Source organism: Pongo abelii, chromosome 9, assembly GCF_028885655.2.
Source record: "Pongo abelii isolate AG06213 chromosome 9, NHGRI_mPonAbe1-v2.0_pri, whole genome shotgun sequence".
NCBI classification, from domain to species: Eukaryota; Metazoa; Chordata; class Mammalia; order Primates; family Hominidae; genus Pongo; species Pongo abelii.
In genome coordinates this window covers 132442810-132466643 of record NC_071994.2, presented here as the reverse complement: position 1 = coordinate 132466643, position 23834 = coordinate 132442810, and the positions used below count along the sequence as shown (strand labels likewise).

At 36.4% G+C, this 23834-nt stretch overlaps 1 protein-coding gene across 13 annotated transcripts in view; it reads left to right on the top strand.

Annotated features, from left to right (window-relative positions):
- ARHGAP32 (Rho GTPase activating protein 32) overlaps positions 1–23834 on the top strand; it is a 316742-nt gene that overhangs the window by 100235 nt on the left and 192673 nt on the right. For 8 of the 13 annotated variants that reach the window (XM_054525425.2, XM_024255528.3, XM_063711488.1 and 5 more), the window contains one exon: positions 12830–12938. The exons of 1 other annotated variant lie outside the window; for it this stretch is intronic. In XM_054525425.2, coding sequence (XP_054381400.1) covers positions 12834–12938 — 105 coding nt within the window. In that variant the 5' untranslated portion in view covers positions 12830–12833. Of the gene's footprint in view, positions 1–3596; positions 3793–9015; positions 9170–12829; positions 12939–23834 lie in introns of those variants that run through there. 4 more of the 13 variants (XM_054525430.2, XM_054525427.2, XM_054525420.2 and 1 more) reach the window with 3 other exon arrangements.

The window sequence follows — 23834 nt, the reverse complement described above, 5'->3', positions numbered from 1 at the left end:
ACCAAGAAACTTTGTAGGAAAAAGAAAAAGAACAAGGGTAGTGGATATAGAGGACTTTTGCAACCAGATGTTGTATTGTGAAGTCTTAGTCTCAGTAATTAAAACCCATTGGTTGTGGGACATGAAGAGAAGTATTATGGGGTAGAATGGAAATCCTAGAAATATACCCACGTTCACAGGAATATTTAGATATGGTAGAGATGGCTTCTCAAAAGCCAGTGGAGACAATATGTACTATTCAGTAAATAGTTCTGGAGAAACTGAATATTCACCTGTGGAAGTAAAGAAAATAGGAATCCTACCTCATACCAAGGATGAATTACAAATGATCAAAGATTTAAATGTACTAAATGAAAACATAAACAAATTTTTAAGGCCGGGTGCAGTGATTCATGCCTGTAATCCCCGCATTTTGGGAGGCTGAAGTGACAGGATCCCTTGAGGCCAGGAGTTTGAAACCAGCCTGGTCAACATAGCAAGACCGTGTCACTACAAAAGAAAAATAAAAAACTTAGCCTGGCATGGTGGTACCTGCCTGTGGTCCCAGGTACTCAGGAGACTGAAGTGGGCGGATCTCTTGAGCCCAGGAGTTTGAGGCTATAGTAAGCTATGATTACACCACCACACTCCAGCCCTGGTGATAGAGCGAGACGCTGTCTCCAAAAAAAAACAAAAGTTAATAGAAAACATAGAGAATTAACACAATTTTTTTTCTGTAATAGGAAGGCATTTTGAACTATGATTTAAAATGAACTATGATTTAAAGCAGAAAAAGAAAAAGCCATGAAGGAAAGCGTTGAGAAATGAGGCTACATTACAAAAAACATCTACATTACATAAAACATCTACATTACAATATATAAAACATATACATTACAATATATAAAACATCTACATTACAAAAAACAAAATAAGCAAGAACATATGACGACCTGGGAAAAATACCTGGAACTCATATTACAGATGAAGGATTAATCTCCTTAATATATGAAGAACTAAAAATGGTTAAGAAAAAGTCCAACAACCCAATAGAAAAATGGGCTAATGTATAAAAATAATTTTTTTACTGTTGAAAATTTGTTTTTCAGATATACTTGTACATATATAGAATGACATAGAAATGTACAAACTTATTGTAGCATTGTTTGTAATAGCAGTAGATTGGAAAGAATTTATTCAAGTACTCATCAGTAGAGGATTAGTTAAATAAATTATGGAATAGCTACACAGGGGAACATTATATAGTTGTAAAAACAGCAAAGAAGTTCTATGTATTGATATGAAAAGTCTCCAGGAAAAGTTAGAGGAAAACAAGGTATACAACAATGTGTAAACCTACTAAGAAGCAGCATATTTACACATTGCTTTTATACTCTGTGTGGATGTATTTTTTCATACATATGAATAATTTATGTGTGAATATATGCAGCTATAGTAATAAAGTTTAGAAGACTATATAGGAAATTGATTACCTTGGCAGGTAGAGAATTTAATGGATTGGAATTGGGCAGATTGGAGACAGGGATGGGAATAATTTTTCTTTATATGCCTTTTTGATTTGTGTATGATTCAATTGTAATACATATGAAGAATTATAGTATATAAGACATTTTGAGTGGGAAGTGACCAAAACTGAATTCCAACTGGCTTCAGCAAACCTCTGTTCCATAGTCATCACCAATATAACTGTCCCCATCAGTGTTAGAGGGTTAGTTTCTTTATTTTCTGGGAATTCTGGGAATATTAGATTTATGTAAGTGATTATTAGTCCATATAGGCTAACCAGAACAGAGTTCCTGTATTTTAAGAGGCTTTACAATCTAATTTATTAATATCCTTTGAAAAGTAGGAAAATTTATTGCACCCTATGATAAGCAGATAATGGCTTTTATCAGTTCCAGGCACACAGAATGCTGGTAATCTCAGATTTATATCATCAGCCATGGGTAAAATGAATAGAGAACACCAAACTGAGCACTTAGGAGATATCTCAAAGAGCTGTTCTCTCCAGTGGAATTGAGGCATATTTGTACACAGACAGAAAAAAATTGACTAACAAACCAAATTCTCTGTTGCTGATAGAGAGTAGATATCAAATGGTCTGACCATAAAATGGACTTCCAGCCATTGTTGCCACCAATGGATAGTAACTGGCGACAACTGTTGCAGAGCCAGAACCAAATTTGGCGAAGAATAAGAAATAAACAAAAACCGATTGGAAGAATAAAAAGAGAAAGATATCCTGCTTGGAATTTATTCCAGGGATGAAGAAAAGATATTCCTGGGAGTGAACAGTCCCTGAGGTGCAATTCCTGGGTAATATGCTATATTTGTCTTGAGAAGGAAATCTGCTTGGACTTCTCTGTGGAACTTCAACATTGTCAAGTGTAATTTTTCATAAGTTATGAGCAAGAATCTCATACAAATAAAGTGAATATATGACAGATATTTACATAATTTCTTAGTGAGAGAAACAGTAAGATGATAAGGCTGGTTCCCATTATCTTTCAATTTGGGGGAAGTAGTTTTCTCTCCTGTTTTTCATTTTCATTGAATGCTTTCAGGTTTAAGTCTGAAGATGTTTTACAGAAAACTCTCAGAAAACTCTGGTAAAAAATACAGCAGTAGGTTACTTAGGTTTTATGGTTGGCAGTCCTTAACTACAGCTTTTTTGTTAGATATGAAACTACAATCAAACACTTTAAGGATAAAATTTGTCCATAATTTTAAAAGCATGGAACAAGAGAGTCAAATAAATGGATACTAAATTTCTTATGGAGTTAGTTCATCATTGCATGGCCCATAATGTATATATAAATATAATTTTTATACCTTTTAAACTGTGTAATATTTACCAATAAACTTTCACACTTTGAGGTATAACACATGTAATAAAGTCTACAAATCATAAATGTACAACTTGATAAATTTATACAAAATATATACCCAGATAATCACAACCCAGTCAAGGTATAGATTATTTCTAGCACACACAGTGTCCCTTCTAGTCAGTACTTCTCCCAAAGGTAACTATTATTCTGACTTTGTCACAATAGATTAATTTAGCCTGTTCTTGAACTTAATGCCAATAGAATTATATAGCATGTACTCTAATGTCTGACTTTTGTTGCACAACATTTATGAAATTCATCTACTTTTTGCAAATTCCTTTCTATTTATGAGTAGTAGTCTATTGTACGAAAAATATTAAAACTAGTATTGTTGATGTATTTTTTCTCAATAAATAATTGTATATAGTGGTATATGTAAATACACAATATGATTTTTTTACATATTGACCATGTAAACCAGTGATCTTCCTAACGTATTAATTCTAAATTGCTTATAGAGTCTTTTAGATTGTTTATTTACATGTTATGTCTTCAAGTAAAGAAAAGTGTTTTCTTTTCCAATTTTTACATTTTTTCTTGCTTTTTTCCCCAAGTGAATAAGACCTCAAGTACAGTGTTGAATAGAAGACAACATTCTTGTCTTGTTCATGATCTCAGTGGGAAATCATTTAGTATTTCAGTGTTAAGTGTGATGCTTAGCTGTATTTGTGTTTTTCAATAATTTTCATTAAAATATTTTAAAGAATTTATGAATAGGTATTAAATTTTACCTGTTGGAATTATATGTGATGGATTACATTTATTGATTTGCATATGTTGAACCAGCCTTGCATCCCAGGAATGAAGCCAACTTGATCATGGTGGATAAGCTTTTTGATGTGCTGCTGGATTCGATTTTCCAGTATTTTCTTGAGGATTTTTGCATCGATGTTCATCAGAGGTATTGGCCTGAAGTTTTCTTTTTTTTTGTTGTGTTTCTTTCTGGTATTGGTATCAGGATGATGCTGGCTTCATAAAATGAGTTAGGGAGGAGTCTCTCCTTTTTAATTGTTTGGAGTGGTTTTAGAAGGAATGGTACCAGCTCCTCTTTGTACCTCTGGTGAAATTTGACTGTGAATCCGTCTGGTCCTGGGCTTTTTTTTTGGTTAGTAATCTATTAATTACTGCCTCAATTTCAGAACTTGTTATTGGTCTGTTCAGGGATTCAACTTCTTCCTAATTTAGTCTTGGTAGGGTGCATGCATCCAGGAGTTTATCCATTTCTTCTAGATTTTCTAGTTTATTTGTGTAGAGGTGTTTATAGTATTCTCTGATGGTAGTTTGTATTTCTGTGGGGTCAGTGGTGTCCCTAAACATTTTTTATTGTGTCTATTTGATTCTTCTCTCTCTTCTTTATTAGTCTAGCTAGGGTTTTTTTTTTCCCCCCCGCAAAAAAACAGCCCCTGGATTTGTTGATTTTTTTTTTGGAGGGTTTTTCATGTCTCTATCTCCTTCATTTCTTCTCTGATCTTAGTTATTTCTTGTGCTTTGCTAGCTTTTGGATTAGTTTGCTCTTGCTTCTCTAGCTCTTTTAATTGTGATGTTCGGGTGTCCATTTGAGATCTTTGTAGCTTTCTGATGTGGGCATTTAGTGCTATACATTTCCCTCTTAAGACTGCTTTAGCTGTGTCCCAGAGATTCTAGTATGTTGTCTCTATTTGTTCTCATTTGTTTCAAAGAACTTCCTGATTTCTGCCTTAATTTCTTTGTTTCCCCAGGAGTCATTCAGGAGCAGGTTGTTCAATTTCCATGAAATTGTGTGCTTTTGAATGAGTTTCTTCATCTTGAGTTCTAATGTGATTGCACTGTGGTCTGAGAGATTGTTTGTTGTGACGTTAGTTCTTTTGCATTTGTTGAGGAGTGTTTTACTTCCAATTATGTGTTTGTTTTTAGAATAAGTGCCATGTGGCGCTGAGAAGAATGTATATTCTGTTGATTTGGGGTAGAGAGTTCTGTAGACTTCAGAACCAAAGACAAAACCACATGATTATCTCAATAGATGCAGAAAAGGCCTTTGATAAAATTCAACATCCCTTCATGTTAAAAACTCTCAAGAAGCTAGATACTGATGGAACATATTTCAAAACAGTAAGAGCTATTTATAACAAACCCACAGCCAATATCATATTGAATGGACAAAAGATGGAAACATTCTCTTTGAAAACCAGTACAAGACAAGGGTGCCCTCTCTCACCACTCCTATTCAACATAGTATTGGAAATTCTGGCCAGGGAAGTCAGGCAAGAGAAAGAAATAAAGATTACTCGGATAGGAAGAGAGGAAGTCAAGTTGTCTCTGTTTGCAGATGACATGATTTTATATTTAGAAAACCCAGTCGTCTCAGCCCAAAAACTCCTTGAACTGATAAGCAGCTTCAGCAGTCTCAGGATACAAAATCAATGTGTAAAAATCCCAAGCATTCCTTTATATCAACAATAGGCAAGCAGAGAGCCAAATCATGAATGAATTCCTATTCATAATTGCTACAAAGAGAATAAAATACCTACGAATACCATTAACGGGATGTGAAGGGCCTCTTCAAGGAGAACTATAAACCACTGCTCAAGGAAATAAGAGATGTCACAAACAAATAGAAAAACATTCCGTCTTCATGGTTGGGAGGAATCAATATTGTGAAAATGGCCATACTGCCTGAAGTAATTTATAGATTCAGTGCTGTTCCCATCAAACTACCATTGACATTCTTCACAGAATTAGAAAAAACTATTTTGAATTTCATATGAAATCAAAGAAGACCCCATATAGCCAAGACAATCCTAAGCAAAAAGAACAAAGCTGGAGGCATCACGCTACCTGACTTCAAACTATACTACAAGGCTACAGTAACCGAAACAGCAGGGTACTGGTACCAAAACAGACATATAGACCAATGGAGCAGAAAAGAGACCTCAGAAATAACACCACACATCTGTAACCCTCTGATCTTTGACAAACCTGACAAAAACAAACAATGGGGAAGAGATCTCCTATTCAGTAAATGGTGCTGGGAAAACTGGCTACCCATATACAGAAAATTGAACCTGGACCCCTTCCTTTCACCTTATACAAAAATTAACTCAGGATGGATTAAAGACTTAAATGTAAAACCCCAAACCATAAAAATCCTAGAAGAAAACCTAGGCAATACCATTCAGGACATAGGCATGGGCAAAGACTTCATAACAAAAACGCCAAAAGCAATTGCAATAAAAGCCAAAATTGACAAATGGGATCTAATTAAACAAAATACCATCTCCACAGCCAAAGAAACTTATCATCAGAGTGAACAGGCAACCTATAGGATGGGAGAAAATTTTTGCAATCTACCCTTCTGACAAAGGTCTAATATCCAGCATTTACAAGGAACTTCAAACATATTTACAAGAAAAAGATAAATAACCCCATCAAAAAGTTGGCAAAGGATACGAACAGACACTTCTCAAAGGAAGACATGTCTGTGGCCAACAAACATATGAAAAGAAGCTCAACATAACTGATCATCAGAGAAATGCAAATCAAAACCACAGTGAGACACCATCTCACGACAGTCAGGATGGCGATTATTAAAAAGTCAGGAAACAATAGATGCTGGCGAGGCTGTGGAGAAATAGAAACACTTTTACACTGTTGGTGGGAATGTAAATTAGTTCAACCCTTGTGGAAGACACTATGGCAATTCCTCAATGATCTAGAACCAGAAATACCATTTGACCTAGCAATTCCATTACCCAAAGGAATATAAATCATTCTACTATAAAGGCACTTGCACACATATGTTTATTGCAGCAATATTTACAACAGCAGAGACATGGAACCAACCCAAATGGCCATCAATGACAGACTGGATAAAGAAAATGTGGTACATATGCACCATGGAATACTATGAAGCCATAAAAAGGAATGAGATCATGTCCTTTTCAGGGACATGGACAAAGCTGGAAGCCATCATCCTCAGCAAGCTAACACAGGAACAGAAAACCAAACACTGCATGTTGTCATTCATAATTGGGAGTTGAACACTGAGAACAGGTGGACAGAGAGGGGAACAACACAGATCTGGGCCAGTTGTGGGGTGGAGGGTGAGGGGAGGGGACGGAAAGTAGAGGACGAGTCAATAGATGCCGCAAACCACCATGGCACATGTATACCTATGTAACAAACCTGCACGTTCTGCATATGTATCCCTTTTTTTTCTTTTTGAAGAAATTAAAAAGAAAGAAATTATATATATATATATATTTCCCTTTAATAGTGTAGTGTGGTCAATTATAGGGCTTGATTTTAGAACGTTTAATCAATTTGCATTTTGAACTAAAACTCATTCGGTCACTATCCTTTTTGTATATTACTGGGTTTGATTTTATATTTTGTTTAGGAGTTTTATAACTGTGTTCATTATATCAACCTATGATTTTCTCTTCTAGTAATGTCTAGCTTTTGCTATAAACTCTGGCTTGGCCTTATTGGATGGATTGGGAAGTGTTCCTTTTATTTTTATACTTTGGAAGAATGTTTATACAATTTTTATTGTCTTTGGCTTGTATGTTTAAAAGAGTTCAATGGATCCATTTGAGCTTGGAGTTTCCTTACAGATTAATTTTATTTAATAGCTGTAGGACTGTACAAATGTTTTGTTTATTGTTTCAGTTTTGGTGAATTGGGTTCTTCAGAAGATTTGTTCATTTCAGCTAAATTCTCAACTGCATTGCAGTGAAAATGTTCATAATGGCCTCACAATCTTTTTTTTTATTTATGTTTTTATTTTTTTTTTGAGTCAGAGTCTCACTGTATGGCCCAGGCTGGAGTGCAGTGGCGTGATCTCGGCTCACTGCAAAGCTCCGCCTCCCGGGTTCACGCCATTGTCCTGCCTCAGCCTCCTGAGTAGATGGGACTATAGGCGCCCGCCACCACGCCCAGCTAATTTTTTGTAGTTTTAGTAGAGACGGGGTTTCACTGTATTAGCCAGGATGGTCTTGATCTCCTGACCTCGTGATCCACCTGCCTCAGCCTCCCAAAGTGCTGGGATTACAGCCTTGAGCCACCATGCCCAGCCCAGCCTTAGAATCTTTTTAATGTTCACAGGCTTTCTGTTTATGGCTCCCTTTTTATTATCTATATTGTAGATTCTCCATTTTTTTATTGATCAGACTTATTCTAGGGATTGTTCATTTTATTAATCTTTTAAAGAATCAACCTTTGGCTTTGTTTTCTTTTTTATGCACTTTCTATTTTATTGATTTGTTATTCAAACATTTTAAAATACTTTCTTTGAATTAATTTACTATTCTTTTTCTAGCTTCTTGTGATAGAAGCTTAGAAGTATTAATTTTTCAACTTGTGTCATTTCCAGTAACATGCATTTAGAGCTATGAATTTTGCTAAATACCTCTTTAGTTGTATCCCACACATTTTCATCTATTATATTTTCATTATCATTCACATAAAAAGACTTTCTAATTTCCATTGTGATTTTTGTGTTTGATTTATGAGTTATTGAGTATTGTGTTTCTTTATTTCCAAACATTTAGAGGAATTTCTAGTTATCTTTCAGTCATTGATTTTTAGTGCAGTTCTGCGGTGGTTACAAAATGTGATTCATGATTTAAATTTTTTTAATTTGTTGAGACTTCATCTTCTAGCATTTAGTCTATTTGTAAATGTTTCATATATGCTTGAAAAGAATGTGAAAGAAAAAACGAGTTTTGTAGTTGTTGGGTTTAGTGTTCTGTGTTAGTTCACATTGGAAAATTGAATTGTTCAAGTCATATACTTAAGGTTTTGTCTGCTTATTCTATCAGCCATTGAGAGGGATTTGCTAAAATCTACAACTGTGATAGTGGATTTATCTGTTTTTTAGTTCTTTCAACTTTATGTATTTTGAAGCTGTTATTTTTTGCATACAAATTTTGTTTACAATTTATTGCATATAAATTATGTTAACCTGTTAATTTGATGCTTTTATGAAACGTCCCCCTTTATCTCTAGTAATACCTTGTGCCTAAGGTCTACTTTGCCTGATGTAATATAGCTACGCTAGCCTTCTTTGGCTAGTGTTTACATGGTATCAATTTTTGTAATCCTTCCATTTTCTACATTTTGATGTTGTTATATTTAAAGTATGTCTCTTAGGATATAGTTGTTGCTTTTTATTTTGAGACAAGTTCCTTTTCTGTCACCCAGGCCGGAGTACAGTGGTGTGAACATGGCTCACTGCAGCCTCGACATCCTGGGCTCAGGTGATCCTCTCACCTCAGCCTGTGGAGAAGCTGGGACCACAGGTGTATACCATTTCACCTGGCTAATTTTTGTTTTTTTTTTACAGATGGGGTCCAACTCTCTTGCCCAGTCTGGTCTTGAACTTCTGGGCACAAGTAATATGCCCACCTTGGCCTCTTGAAGTGCTGGGATTATAGGTGTGAGCCACTGCACCCAGCAGTTGTTGGTTTTTAAATCCCTGCTTATAGTCTTTGTATTTTAATAGGAATCTTTAAGTCCATTTACTCTTTTTAATTAATAGAATTCACATGCCATGTGATTCACTTTTAAAGTGTACAAATTCAGTGGTTTTTAATATATTCACAAAGCTATACGAAAACCACCATTATCTAATTCTAGAACAGTTGAGAAAGAAATCCCTCACCTGTTAGTAGAGCTCTCCATGTTTCCATCTCCTCAGCCTCTGGAAACAACTAATATAATTTTTGTCTCTATGGGCTTGACTATTCTGAAAATTTCATATATAGAGAATTATATGATTTGTGATCTTTTGCCTCTGACTTATTTTATTTAGCATAATGTTTTCAATGTTTATCCCTGTGGTAGCATGAATCAGCACTTCATTCTTTTTTAATGACTGAATAATATTTTATTATGTGTACCTAGTGCATTTTGTTTATCCTTCAGTTGCTAGGCATTTTGATTGTCCCTACTTTTTGGCTATTATGAATAATATTGCTATGAATATTCATATACAAGTTCTTGGTAGACATGTTTTTATTTCTCTTGATTAAATACCAGGAGTAGAATTGCTTGGTCATTTGGTAATCCTCTGTTTAACATTTTGAGAAACTGCCAGTCTTTTCCACAGTGGCTATGCCATTTTACATTCCTTCCAATAATGAATGAGAGGTCTGATTTCTCCATATCTTTTCCAGCTAGTCTGTTTGCTTTCCAAATTATTAATGTGCTTGGATTTAAGTTTACCATTTTAATATTTGTTTTTATTTGCCTTGTTTTATTATTTCTTCTCATTTATTTCCTGCCTTCTCTTAGATTAAAACATATGTTTTATTTTTCAGAAATCTTTTCCTCTATCAGCTTTTTAGTTATACATTTATTTCTCGTTCTTCTGGTGTTCACTGTAGAGACTGCAACGTATATTTGACTTATTTACAGTATTCCATAAAATAGAACTTTCTCACTTCTCAACCAGTAGAGAAATCCTAACTGTTTGACTGAATGTACATTTCTTATCCTTTGTGTTTTTAATGTTTATATATTGTGAACTTCATAAGACGTTATTTTTATGTTTATACAGTATTTACTTATATTTCCCCACTTTTGTGCTTTATTTTCATGTGTTTTTGTGGTTTTGGAATCAGTTTTCTTCAATTAGGAATTCTCTTTACTATTTCTTTTATTTCAGGTCTCTTGGTGGTAATTTTTTTCAGCTTTCATTTGTAAATAATTTGTTTTACCTGCTTTCAAAATGGTTACTTTGGTGAGGCAGAAGATTCTAGGCTGGAAATATTTTTTCCTTTTAGCACACTGAAGGTTAATTTCATTATTTTCTCTTTTCCATTGAAATGTCTTCTCACATTGGTATTATTGCTTCTTGGAAGTCAACTTTAAAAAATTCTCTGGCTGCTTTTAAGGATTTCTCTTTGTGTTTGGTTTTTAGCAGTTTGACTGTAATTTACCTACGGTTTTAATTTTTTAAAATTCTGCTTGAGGTTTATAGAATTTCTTTGAATCTTTAGTTTGATGATTTCATCAGTTTTGAAAACTTTTTAGCATTTGTTTTCAAATATTGCTTTTGTCACATTCTCTTGTTTTAAAAAATTATCTCCCTTATCTCTGTCATCAATTTAGACATATATGAGATCTTTTTTTTTAAACCAAGTCTCATCCTTTATGCTATTTTGTGTATTTTCTGTTCCTTTTTTCTCTGTGTTCTTCAATGTGGATATTTTCTACTAAACTATCTTCTAGTTCACTAACCCTCTCTTTAGCTATGTTTATTGTTCTACTAAATGTATCTGGTTAGTTCTTAATTTCAGATACTGTATTTTTCAGTTTTAAAATGAACATTTGATTTTATGGCTTCCAATTCTCTGTTGAAATTCATCATTTCTCTCATTTTTTACTTTCATTCAATTGAACATATAAATCATAAATGTTTTTAGCAATTTGATAAAAATTTAACTAAATTCTTCTTATGTATCCCTCTTCTCCCCATACTGTGTTCAGAAAAGTAACTGCTTGTCATCTATCTAATCTCAGAGAGGCTTGTGTTTCCATAGTGTTTAAACTAGTTGGCTACCCTGAGACCTCAGTTTTCTGTTGTGTCCTAGAAAAGTTAAGATTTTCAGATTATCTTTTTTTTTTTATTATTACTCGGCTAGGAGTGATGCTCTTTACAGCTTTCTGCATCATAGGCAGAAAATCACAAATGCCATTTTAAAGTCTCTTTCTGATAATGCTAAGATCTGAATGAAATGTGAGTCTTTCTGGTTTGACTATTTTTTTTTCTCAATTTTCACTAGTTCTTGTTTTTTTAAGCATGCCTCATAATGTTTACTGGATACTAGATAATGTGAATGAAAGATTTGCAGAGAGTCTGGAGAATGTTTTTTCCTCCAAAGACAGTTAATTTTTCTTCTCGTACTTCTGATTCTGTCAAGGCTTGGTTTGGGGCTTTGTTAGAATTTTTCTATTGCTATTTTGTCCGTACTCTTAAGGCATGGCTTTTTTAGAGTCACACGTAAGAGCTCAGGGGTTTTTCAGTGCTCTTCCATCTTGGCAGTGCTTGCTTGCCAGCCCATCTCCTCAACATTGATGGGCTGCCAAAATGTCTACTTGCCTCTTTACTTGGTTTGTTTTGGGTTTCTTGGCATCCTGTCCTATATATTTGTAAGCTTAGGACTCAGTTAATAATTTGAGGTGAATTTTGCTGTAGATTTCTGGGCTCTTTCTCTTTAGGTCTTTTTTGGGGGTATTTTACATCCTGAATTCCTCCCTGCTTTGGTAATCCCAGCCTCCAACCTCTGCCTTCTCATCTCACTAAGATTACAGTTATTATCTTGGGCTCTATTTCCCATGATTGATTTGAAAAGTTATCTTATACAGAAAGAGGGATTAAACGTGAAATTTGCTTGATTGGGCTTTCCTTATCTCAAAGTTTGTAGCCCTGGAAGTCCCATCTGTATTGGTTGCTTTCTGTTGCCTTCAGACAAGCTGTTTTATATGTTTTGCCCAACATTCATAGTTGTTCTCATTGAAAATCCTTATTTGTTGCACTCTGCTCCATTGATTGGAACCAGAAATACCATATCTCTTCTTTATTCTGAAATGATACTAATGCTTAGCACAGTTCTGTAAATATTGATTCAGAGTAACTAATTGCTGTTGCAAATCTTTTCAAGGTTCAAGTTGTATTGAACTGATAAAAATCAGTTTTTATATAATAACCATGGACCATAAAGGTTAACTAGCTATAAACCTTATTTTATCTTCTGGAATAAAAGCAGGTGTTTGGTACATTAGGAGAGACCTCTGAAAGCCAGAGTAGAAATAAAGGATCACTGCTATTCACTTAAGCTCTTTTAGCTAAACTTCAAATCTGACATGTAGTTTTTCTGCTCTTTCAGTTGTGATCATTGGAAGGCTTTCATAGAATTGGAAATTCTTATCAGAACCTTTCATGTTTTGATCTCTAGGAAGATGAAGTCCTCAGTACATTCGGAAGAAGATGATTTTGTTCCAGAGCTACATAGAAACGTACACCCTCGAGAGCGGCCTGATTGGGAAGAAACTCTTAGCGCAATGGTAAATCAGTTTTATACAATTGTTCATATATACATATATATGTATATATAGCACTTATATAAGGAAAAGGAACTGAGGACACGTTACACAAAAAATTGTGTTGCTTTGTTCATTTATTCAGGAAATATTTATTGAGTGAATACTGTATACTTGGCACTGTCGTAGAGTCTGTGGGCAGAGTAATAGGGTTACAGAGTGGTAAAAATACAGTGTGAAAGGATAGGTGCTAATTATATAGGGTAGTCACAGATGGCCTCTGTGGGAAGATGAGGTTTGATCAAAGACCTGAAGGAGGTGAGGGAGTGAGTAGTGTGTTTATCTGGAAACACATCATTTTAGGCAATGGAAGAACAAGTTACAGGCTGTGGCATAGGATTAGAGAACAAGTCGGAAGAAACACAAATAGGATAGTGTGGCTGAAACTGGTTGAGAAAGAAATGAGGTCAGAGAAGTGGTTTCGGTGGGTGGAAAGCAGATCGTGCAGTTTCTTGTACTTTATTGATGAAGACTTTGGCTTTTTATGCTTAGTGAGATGGGAAACCATTGGAGGACTTTTGGCTGAGCAGTGACACAATCTGACTTAAAATGTTAAAGAAGTCTCAGGTTGCTGTGAGTAGGAGGAGGCAAAAGAAGAAGTAAAGAGAATCTGTGTGTTATAATTAATAGATAAATAGTGATGGTAGCTTGAACCAGGATGATAGCACGTATGGTGAGAATTGGTTAGATGCTATAGTTTTACTGATAAAGCCAGCTGTTGTCAATGAATGGGTAATAAAAGTATGAAATAAAGATATATTAAGAATGGCTTCAAGTTTTTTGGCTTCGTCAACCTGAAGAATGGAATTTATAGTACTGAGATGCTGGAAAAGCAGTTTTTGTTGGGGGATAGGTGGAAAAATCAGCAGTGTAGTTTTTCACATAATACATTTGAGATACTCATTTAGTTTATTAAAACTTTTTGTAACAGGTCTATTAATAAGAATGAAGAAATTCTTCTTTTGTGGGAGAGGACATTTTACTTAACTGTGGTTAAGAGTCAGTGTTCTCTGTCAAATAAAATGGAAACATTCATCTATCAGTGCTGATCTGTAATGATATTTTACTTATTTCATTTTTGAAAATGTCTTTCACTCAGGCACAGCAAATACTGACATAAATTCACAAACATTTTAATTGAACATATTTGTCACTAGGAAGGCATTTATAGAATTCTGTTAGATTCTCTTCTTGATATTTGCCTTTTAGCATGTTATTACATTGTCGATTAATCAATTCCAATTAAAGATTAGGTGGAAGTTCTCAGTTGCACAGTTAAATGGAATTTGCAGTATGGAAATTTACTTTGCATTTACATGTGATCTGAAAAACCCTACTGGACCTGTAGTTTGAGCTCAGAAAAAAAATTCACTACACATTTGTATGGGAATGGAAATCTCCCTTCTTGTTTTAATATTTGATAGTTTGGGATGCATGGACAGTAGCTTGTGATTACTTGTGATTCTCAGAATACTAGTTGTCATTAAGACGACTTTATTGTCAGTGTTTCTTATATATAAGCTATGTTTTCTCTTGTAATTGTACATTAAGTTCACCAAGAAATATCATCAAGTCTGCAGTAAAAACTAATTAGCAAAGTCATTTAGTGTTCCGTAATAGATGTCAAAAATATGTATATCTAAAGCCTTTTTGTATTCCGTACATATTTTTACCAAAATTGGTTATAATGTGTCTTAATAGATTCCACTTCAGGTTTTACTGAATTAATGTTTGCTCAAGTTATGTGAGAATATTCTTGCCTGTAGTTGTCCCATGCTGACTGTTCATAGGAACTAATTCTTCAGTCACTTCACACTCAACATTGACTCCTCAACAACAGTAGCAATATTGGTTCCATTTTTTGACTTACCAAGAGTCAAGGAAAACCACTGAAATCATTTGCCTTGTTTTTTTAAGTGACTATTGATTTGCTTCCAATGTCCTCAACTTTTTAAAAATATTATTATGTGTAATTTATTTTAGATTTTTTTATTATTATACTTTTAAGTTCTGGAGTACATGTGCAGAACATGCAGGTTTATTACATAGGTATACATGTGCTATGGTGGTTTGCTGCACCCATCCACCTGTCATCTTCATTAGGTATTTCTCCTAATGCTATCCTTCCCCTAGTCCCCACCCCGTGACAGGCCCCGGTGTGTGATGTTCCCCTCACTGTGTCCATGTGTTCTCATTGTTCAACTCACACTTGTGAGTGAGAACACACAGTGTTTGGTTTTCTGTTCCTGTGTTAGTTTGCTGAGAATGATGGTTTCTAGCATCATCCATGTCCCTGCAAAGGACAAGAACTCATCTTTTTTTATGGCTGCATAGTATTCCATGGTGTATATGTGCCACATTTTCTTTATCCAGTCTATCATTGATGGGTGTTTGGGTTGGTTCCAAGTCTTTGCTATTGTGAACAGCGTTGAAGTAAGCATATGTGTGCATTTGTCTTTATAGTAGAATGATTTATAATCCTTTGGGTATATACCCAGTAATGGGATTGCTGGGTCAAATGGTATTTCTGGTTCTAGATCCTTGAGGAATTGCCACACTGTCTTCCACAAGGGTTGAACTAATTTACACTCCCACCAACAGTGTAAAAGTGTTCCTATTTCTCCACATCCTCTCCAGCACCTGTTGTTTCCTGACTTTTTAATGATCGCCATTCTAACTAGTGTGAGGTGGTATCTCATTGTGATTTTGATTGGCATCTCTCTGATGACTAGTGATGATGAGCTTTTTTCATGTTTGTTGGCCACATAAATGTCTTCTTTTGAGAAGTGTCTGTTCATATACTTGGCTAACTTTTTTGTGTGTGTTTTTTTTTTCTTGTAAATTTGTTTTAAGTTCCTTGTAGATTCTGGATATTAGCCCTTTGTCAGATGGATAGATTGCAAAAATATTCTCCCATTCTGTAGGTTGCCTGTTCACTCTGATGATAGTTTCTTTTGCTGTGGAGAAGGTCTTTAGTTTAATTAGATTCCATTTGTCAATTTTGGCTTTTTTTGCTATTGCTTTTGGTATTTTAGTCATGAAGTCTTTGCCCATGCCTTTGTCCTGAATGGTATTGCCTAGGTTTTCTTCTAGGGTTTTTGTGGTTTTAGGTCTTATGTTTAAGTCTTTAATTCATTTTGAGTTAATATTTGTATAAGGTGTAAGAAGGGGTCCAGTTTCAATTTTCTGCATATGGGTAGCAAGTTTTTGAAACAGTATTTATTAAATAGGGAATCCTTTCCCCATAGCTTGTTTTTGTCAGGTTTGTCAAAGATCAGAGGGCTGTAGATGTGTGGCGTTATTTCTGAGGCTTCTGTTCTGTACCATTGGTCTATATATCTGTTTTGGCACCAGTACCATGCTGTTTTGGTTGCTGTAGCCTTGTAGTATAGTTTGAAGTCAGGTAGCGTGATGCCTCCAGCTTTATTCTTTTTGCTTAGGATTATCTTGGCTATACAGGCTCTTTTTTGGTTCCATATGAAATTTAAAGTAGTTTTTTCTAATTCTGTGAAGAAAGTCAGTGGTGGCTTGATGAGGATAGCATTGAATCTATAAATTACCTTGGGCAGTATGGCCATTTTCACAATATTGATTCTTCCTATCCGTGAGCATGGAATATCTTTCTATTTGTTTGTGTCCTCTCTTATTTCATTGAGCAGTGGTTTGTAGTTCTCGTTGAAGAGGTCCTTCATATCCCTCGTAAGTATTTTATTCTCGTTGTAGGTATTTTATTCTCATAGGTATCATCATCCTATGTATTTTATCATCCTAGGTATTTTATTCTCTTTTAGCCATTGTGAGTGGGAGTTCACTCATGATTTGGCTCTCTGTTTGTCTATTGTTGGTGTATAGGAATGCTTGTGATTTTTGCCCATTAATTTTGTGTCCTGAGACTTTGTTGAAGTTGCTGATCAGCTTAAGGAGATTTTGGGTTGAGATGATAGGGTTTTTTAAATATACAATCACGTCATCTGTAAACAGAGACAATTTGACTTCCTCTCTTCCTATTTGAATACCTTTATTTCTTTCCCTTGCCTGATTTCCCTGGCCAGAACGTCTAGTACTATGTTGAATAGGAGTGGTGAGAGAGGGCATCCTTGTCTTGTGGTGGTTTTCAACGGGAATGCTTCCAGCTTTTGCCCTTTCAGTATTATATTGGCTGTGGGTTTGTCATAAATAGCTCTTATTATTTTGAGATACATTCCATGAATATCTAGTTTATTGAGCGTTTTTAGCATGAAGCTGTGTTGAATTTTATCGAAGGCCTTTTCTGCATCTATTGAGATAATTGTGGTTTTTGTCATTGGTTCTGTTTATGTCATTGGTTCTGTTTTGTTATTGGTTCTGTTATGATGGATTATGCTTATTGATTTTCATATGTTGAACCAGCCTTGTATCCCAGGGTTGAAGCTGACTTGATCGTGGTGGATAAGCTTTTTGATGTGCTCCTGGATTTGGTGTGCCAGTATTTTATTGAGGATTTTCGCATTGATGTTCATTTGGGATATTGGCCTGAAATTTTGTTTTTTTGTTGTGTCTCTGCCAGGTTTTGATATCAGGATGATGTTGGCCTCATAAAATGAGTTAGGGACGAGTCCCTCTTTTTCAGTTGTTCGGCGTAGTTTCAGAAGGAATGGTACCAGCTTCTCTTTGTACCTCTAGTAGAATTTGGCTGTGAATCTGTCTGATCCTGGGCTTCTTTTTTTTGGTAGGTAGGCTATTAATTACTGCCTCAATTTCAGAACTTGTTATTGGTCTATTCAGGGTTTCGACTTCTTCCTAGTTTAGTCTTGGGAAGGTGTATGTGTCCAGGAATTTATCCATTTCTTCTAGATTTTCTAGTTTATTTGCGTAGAAGTGTCTACAGTATTCTCTGATTGTAGTTTGTATTTCTGTGAGATAAAGTGCTAATATCCCCTTTATCATTTTTTATTGTGTCTATTTTATTCTTCTCTCTTTTCTTCTTCATTAATCTGGCTAGCAGTCTATCCATTTTGTTAATCTTTTCAAGAAACTAGCTCTTGGATTCACTGATTTTTTTTAAGGGTTTTTCATGTCTCTGTCTCCTTCAGTTCTGCTCCTTAGTTATTTCTTGTCTCCTGTTAGCTCTTGAATTTGTTTGCTCTTGCTTCTCTAGTTCTTTTAACTGTGATGTTAGGGTACAAATTTTAGATCTTTCCCACTTTCTCCTGTGGTCATTAATGCAATAAATTTCCCTCTCAACACTGCTTTAACTTGTCCCAGAGATTCTGGTATGTTGTGTCTTTGTTCTCATTGATTTCAAAGAACTTATTTATTTCTGCCTTAATTGCATTATTTACCCAGTAATCATTCAGGTGCAGATTGTTCAGTTTCCATGTAGTTGTGCGGTTTTCAGTGAGTTTCTTAATCCTGAATTTTATTTTGATTGCCTGTTGTCTGAGAGACTGTTATGATTTCCATTCTTTTGCATTTGCTGAGGAGTGTTTTACTTCCAATTATGTGGTCAGTTTTAGAATACATGCGATATGGTGCTGAGAAGAATGTATAGTCTGTTGATTTGGGGGTGGAGAGTTCTGTAGATGTCTATTAGGTCTGTTTCGTCCAGAGCTGAGTTCAAGTCCTGACATCCTTGTTAATTTTCTGTCTTGTTGATCTGTCTAATATTGACAGTGGGGTGTTAAAGTCTCCCACTATTATTGTGTGGGAGTCTTAAGTCTCTTTATAGGTCTCTAAAAACTTGCTCTATACATCTGAGTGCTCCTGTATTGGATGCATGTATATTTAGGATAGTTAGCTCTTCTTGTTGCATTGATCCCTTTAACTCTTGTCTTTTTTGATCTCTGTGGTTTACAGTCTGTTTTATCAGAGACTAGGATTGCAATCCCTTTTTTTTTTTTTTTTTGGCCTTCCATTTGCTTGGTAAATCTTCCTCCTTCCCTTTATTTTGAGCCTGTGTGCGCATGTGAGATGAATCTCCTGAATTCAGCACCCCGATGGGTCTTGACTCTTTATCCAGTTTGCCAGTCTGTGTCTTTTAATTGGGGCATTTAGCCCGTTTACATTTAAGGGTAATATTGTTATGTGTGAAATTGATCCTGTCATTATGATGCTAGCTGGTTATTTTGCCCGTTAGTTGATGCAGTTTATTCATAGTGTTTATGGTCTTTACAATTTGGTATGTTTTTGCAGTGGCTGCTACCGGTTTTTCCTTTCCATATGTAGTGCTTCCTTAAGGAGCTTTTGTAAGACAGGCCTGGTGGTGACAAAATTTCTCAGCATTTGCTTGTCTGTAAAGGATTTTATTTCTGCTTCGCTTATGAAGCTTAGTTTGGCTGGATATGAAATTCTGGGTTGAAAATTCTTTTTAGAATGTTGAATATTTGCCCTCCACTCTCTTCTGGCTTGTAGGGTTTCTGCAGAGAGCTCTGCTGTCAGTCTGATGGGCTTCCCTTTGTGGGTAACCTGATCTTTCTCTCTGGCTGCCCTTAACATTTTTTCCTTTATTTGAACCTTGGTGTATCTGACAATTATGTGTCTTGGGGTTGTTTTTCTCGAGGAATATCTTTGTAGTGTTCTCTGTATTTCCTGAATCTGAATGTTGGCCTGTTTTGCTAGGTTGGGGAAGTTCTCCTGGATAATATCTTGAAGAGTGTTTTTCAGCTTGATTCCATTCTCCTCGTCACTTTCAGGTACACCAGTCAAAGATAGATTTGGTCTTTTCACATAGTCCCATATTTCTTGGAGGCTTTGTTCCTTTTCATTCTTTTTTCTCTAATCTTGTCTTCACGCTTTATTTCGTTATGTTGATCTTCAATCTCTGGTGTCTTTTCTTCTGCTTGATCAATTTGGCTATTGATACTTGAGTATGCCTCACGATGTTCTCGTGCTGTGTTTTTTGGCTCCATCAAGTAATTTATGTTCTCCTCTAAACTGGTTATTCTAGTTAGCAGTTCCTTTAAGCATTTTTCAAAGTTGTTAGCTTCCTTGCATTGGGTTACAACATGCTACTTTAGCCCGGAAGAGTTTGTTATTACCCACCTTCTGAAGCCTGCTTCTGTCGATTCGTCAGACTCATTCTCTGTCTGGTTTTGTTCCCTTGCTGGCAAGGAGTTGTGATCCCTTGGAGGAGAAGAGGTGTTCTGGTTTTGGAATTTTCAGCCTTTTTGCCCTGGTTTTTCCTCATCTTCGTGGATTTATCTACCTTTGGTGTTTGATGTTGGTAACCTTTGAATGGGGTTTGTGTGTGGACGTCCTTTTTTGTTGATGTTGATGCTATTCCTTTCTGTTTGTTAGTTTTCCTTCTAATAGTGAGGCCCCTCTGCTGCAGGTTTGCTGGAGTTTTCTGTAGGTCCACTCCAGACCCTGTTTGCCTGGGTATCACCGGCAGAGACTGCAGAACAGCAAAGTTTGCTGTGTGTTCCTTTCTCTGGAAGCTTCGTCCCAGAGGGGCACCCACCAGATGCCAGCTAGAGCTCTCTTGCATGAGGTGTCTGTTGACCACTGCTGGGAGGTGTTTCCCAGTCAGGAGGCATGGGGTTCAGGGACCCACTTGAGGGGGCAGTCTGTCCCTTAGCAGAACTCCAGCTCTGTGCTGGGAGATCCATTGCTCTCTCCAGAGTTGGCAGGCAGGAACGTTTAGGTCTGATGAAGCTGCGCCCACAGCCCCACCTTCTCCCAGGTACTCTGTCCCAGGGAGATGGGAGTTTTATCTGCAAGCCCCTGACTGGGGCTGCTGCCTTTCTTTCAGACATGTCCTGCCTAGAGAGGCAGTCTGGCTACAGTGGCTTTGTGGCTCTGTGGTTGGCTCTGCCCTGTCCCAACTTCCCAGTGGCTTTGTTTACATTGTGAGGGGAAAACCGCCTATTCAAGCCTCAGTAATGGTGGACGCCCCTCACCCTACCAAGCTCGAGCATCCCAGGTCAACTTCAGACTGCTGTGCTGGCAGCAAGAATTTCAAGGCAGTGGATCTTAGCTTGCTGGGCTCCTTAGGGGTGGGATTGGCTGAGCTAGACCACTTGGTTCCCTGGCTTTAGCCCCCTTTCCAGGGGAGTGAATGGTTCTGTCTTGTTGGCATTCCAGGTGCCACTGGGGTATGAAAAAAATACTCCTGCAGCTAGCTCGGTGTCTGCCCAAATGGCTGCCCGGTTTTGTACTTGAAACCAGGGCCCTGGTGGTGTAATCACCTGAGGGAATCTCCTGGTCTGCAGGTTGTGAAGACCATGTGAAAAGCGTAGTATTTGGATCAGAATGCACCGTTTCTCACGGCACAGTCTTCTCACGGCACACTCCCTCACATCTTCCCTTGGCTAGGAGAGGGAGTTCCCTGACCGCTTGCCCTTCCCAGGTGAGGCAACGCCTCACTCTGCTTCGGCTCGCCTTCTGTGGGCTGCACTTACTGTCTAACCAGTCCCAATGAGATGGGTCGAGTCCTGCAGTTGTAAATGCAGAGATCACCCGCCTTCTGCACTGATCTCGCTGGGAGCTGCAAACTGGAGCTGTGCCTATTCGGCCATCTTGCCAGCCACCTCCCAATGTCCTCAGTCAACTCTTTAAGCAACTATTCTCACCAGTAGATTTAAACCAATTTGTTTTTTTTTTTTTTTTGACACATTTCTTTCACTGCTGCAATCAAATGTGATTTGATAAACTCACCATTGGTAAATGACTTTCCTTGCTTGCTGATAAATGAACTACTAGGAAATGTACTTAGGTTGCAATCTTGTTCTTTTTTGTGAAGAAATTCTGTGTGGTGATGTACTCGGTTTTAGAATTTTCTAATTTTTCAGAGTGTTACTTTCCTGTGAGTTGAGAATATTGTAATGAGTGCATAGTTTGGTAATGTCAATGTATATTCCATTATTTTAGCACAGCTGTGGTGTCATTGTATGATAAACACAATGTTTTGCGATCTAATTTGATAACAAAATAATAGATATTCACCTGTGCCTTAAAAGTATGACACTCAAAGTCCACCTCTTTCTTTTCTTATTTTTATTCCTATGTATATGTATTGGTAATTTTAAAAAATGTGAGATGATAATACACGTGGAAATTGAAATGCTGTTCAGTTATAACTTGATACTGTATAGTGTGCCACGTAGCAGTGGGGATTGATGGGAGAGCCACATATGGTCTTTTTGCAGCTATTCACCTCTGCCATTCTATTGTGAAAACAGCTGTAAATAATACATAACAAATGAGTGTGACAGTGTTCCAATAAAACTTTATTTATGTATACCAATGTTTGAATTGCATGTAGTTTTCAAATGTCAATAGTCATTCTGTTTTTTGACTTTTCCCCCCAAACATTTATAAATGTAAAAGCTACTTTTAGCTCAAGGGCTATACAAAATAGGTGATGGGACTGGATTGACTCTTGATTTTCAACTCCTTCTTTATCATACAATGTTTTTTTTAAATGTTATTTTATTTCAGTAGTTTTTGGGGAACAGGTGGCTTTTAATTATATGGGTAAGTTCTTTAGTGGTTGTTTCTGAGATTTTGGTGCACCTGTCACCCTAGCAGTGTACATTATACCCGATGTATAGTCTTTTGTTCTTCACTCACCTCCCACCCTTCCCCTCAAGTGCCAAAGTCGATTATATCAGTCTTATGCCTTTGCGTCCTCACAGCTTAGCTCCCACTTATAAGTAAGAACATAACGGTATTTAGTTTTCCATTCCTGAGTTACTTCACTTAAAATAATGGTCTCCAAATCCATCCAGGTTGCTACGGATGCCATTATTTCATTCTTTTTTGTGGCTGAGTAGTATTCCGTAGTGTATATATACCACATTTTCTTTATCCACTCGTTGGTCAAGGGCCAGTTAGGCTGGTTCCATATTTTTGCTGTTGCAGATTGTGCTGCAATAAACATGCGCAGCAAGTGTCTTTTTCATATAATGACTTCTTTTCTTCTGGGTAGAGATCCAGAGGTGGAATTGCTGGATCATATGGTAGTTCTGCTTTCAGTTCTTCAGGGAATCTCCATACCATTTTCCATAGCAGTTGTACTAGTTTACATTCCCATCAGCAGTGTAAAAGTGTTCCCTTTTCACCACATCCATGCCAACATCTATTATTTTTTGATTTTTAAATTATGGCTATTGCTGCAGAAGTAAGAAGGTATCTCATTATAATTTTAATTTGTATTTCCCTGATAATTAGTAATGTGGAGTATTTTTTCATGTGTTTGTTGGCCATTTGTCTATCTTCTTTTGAGAACTGCCTATTTATGTTCTTTGCCCACTTTGTGATGGGATTTTTTTCTTGCTGATTTGCTGGAGTTCTTTGTGAATTCTGGATATTAGTTCTTTGTCAGATGCATAATTTGTGAATACTTTCACCCATTCTGTCAGTCGTCTGTTTTCTCTGGTGATTATTTTTCTTGCTGTAGGGAAGCTTTTTAGTTTAATTAGGTCCTGCCTATTAATTTTTGTTTTTGTTGCATTTGCTTTTGGGTTCTTGGTCTTGAACTCTTTGCCCAAGCCAATGTCTAGAAGAGTTTTTCTGATATTATCTTCTAAATTTTTATGGTTTCAGGTCTTAGATTTAAGTCTGATCCATCTTGACTTGATGTTTGTATATGGTGAGAGATGAGGATCCAGTTTCATTCTTCTACATTTGGCTTGCCAATTATCCCAGCACCATTTGTTGAATAGGTATCCCTTACCCAATTTATGTTTTTGTTTGCTTTGTCCAAGATGAATTGGCCATAAGTATTTGGCTTTATTTCTGGGTTCTTTATTCTGTACCATTGGTCTACATGCCTTTTTTTTAAATACCAGTACCATACTGTTTCTGTAACTATAACCTTGTAGTATAGTTTGAAGTTGGGTAATGTGATGCCTCCATGTTTGTTCTTTTTGCTTAGTCTTT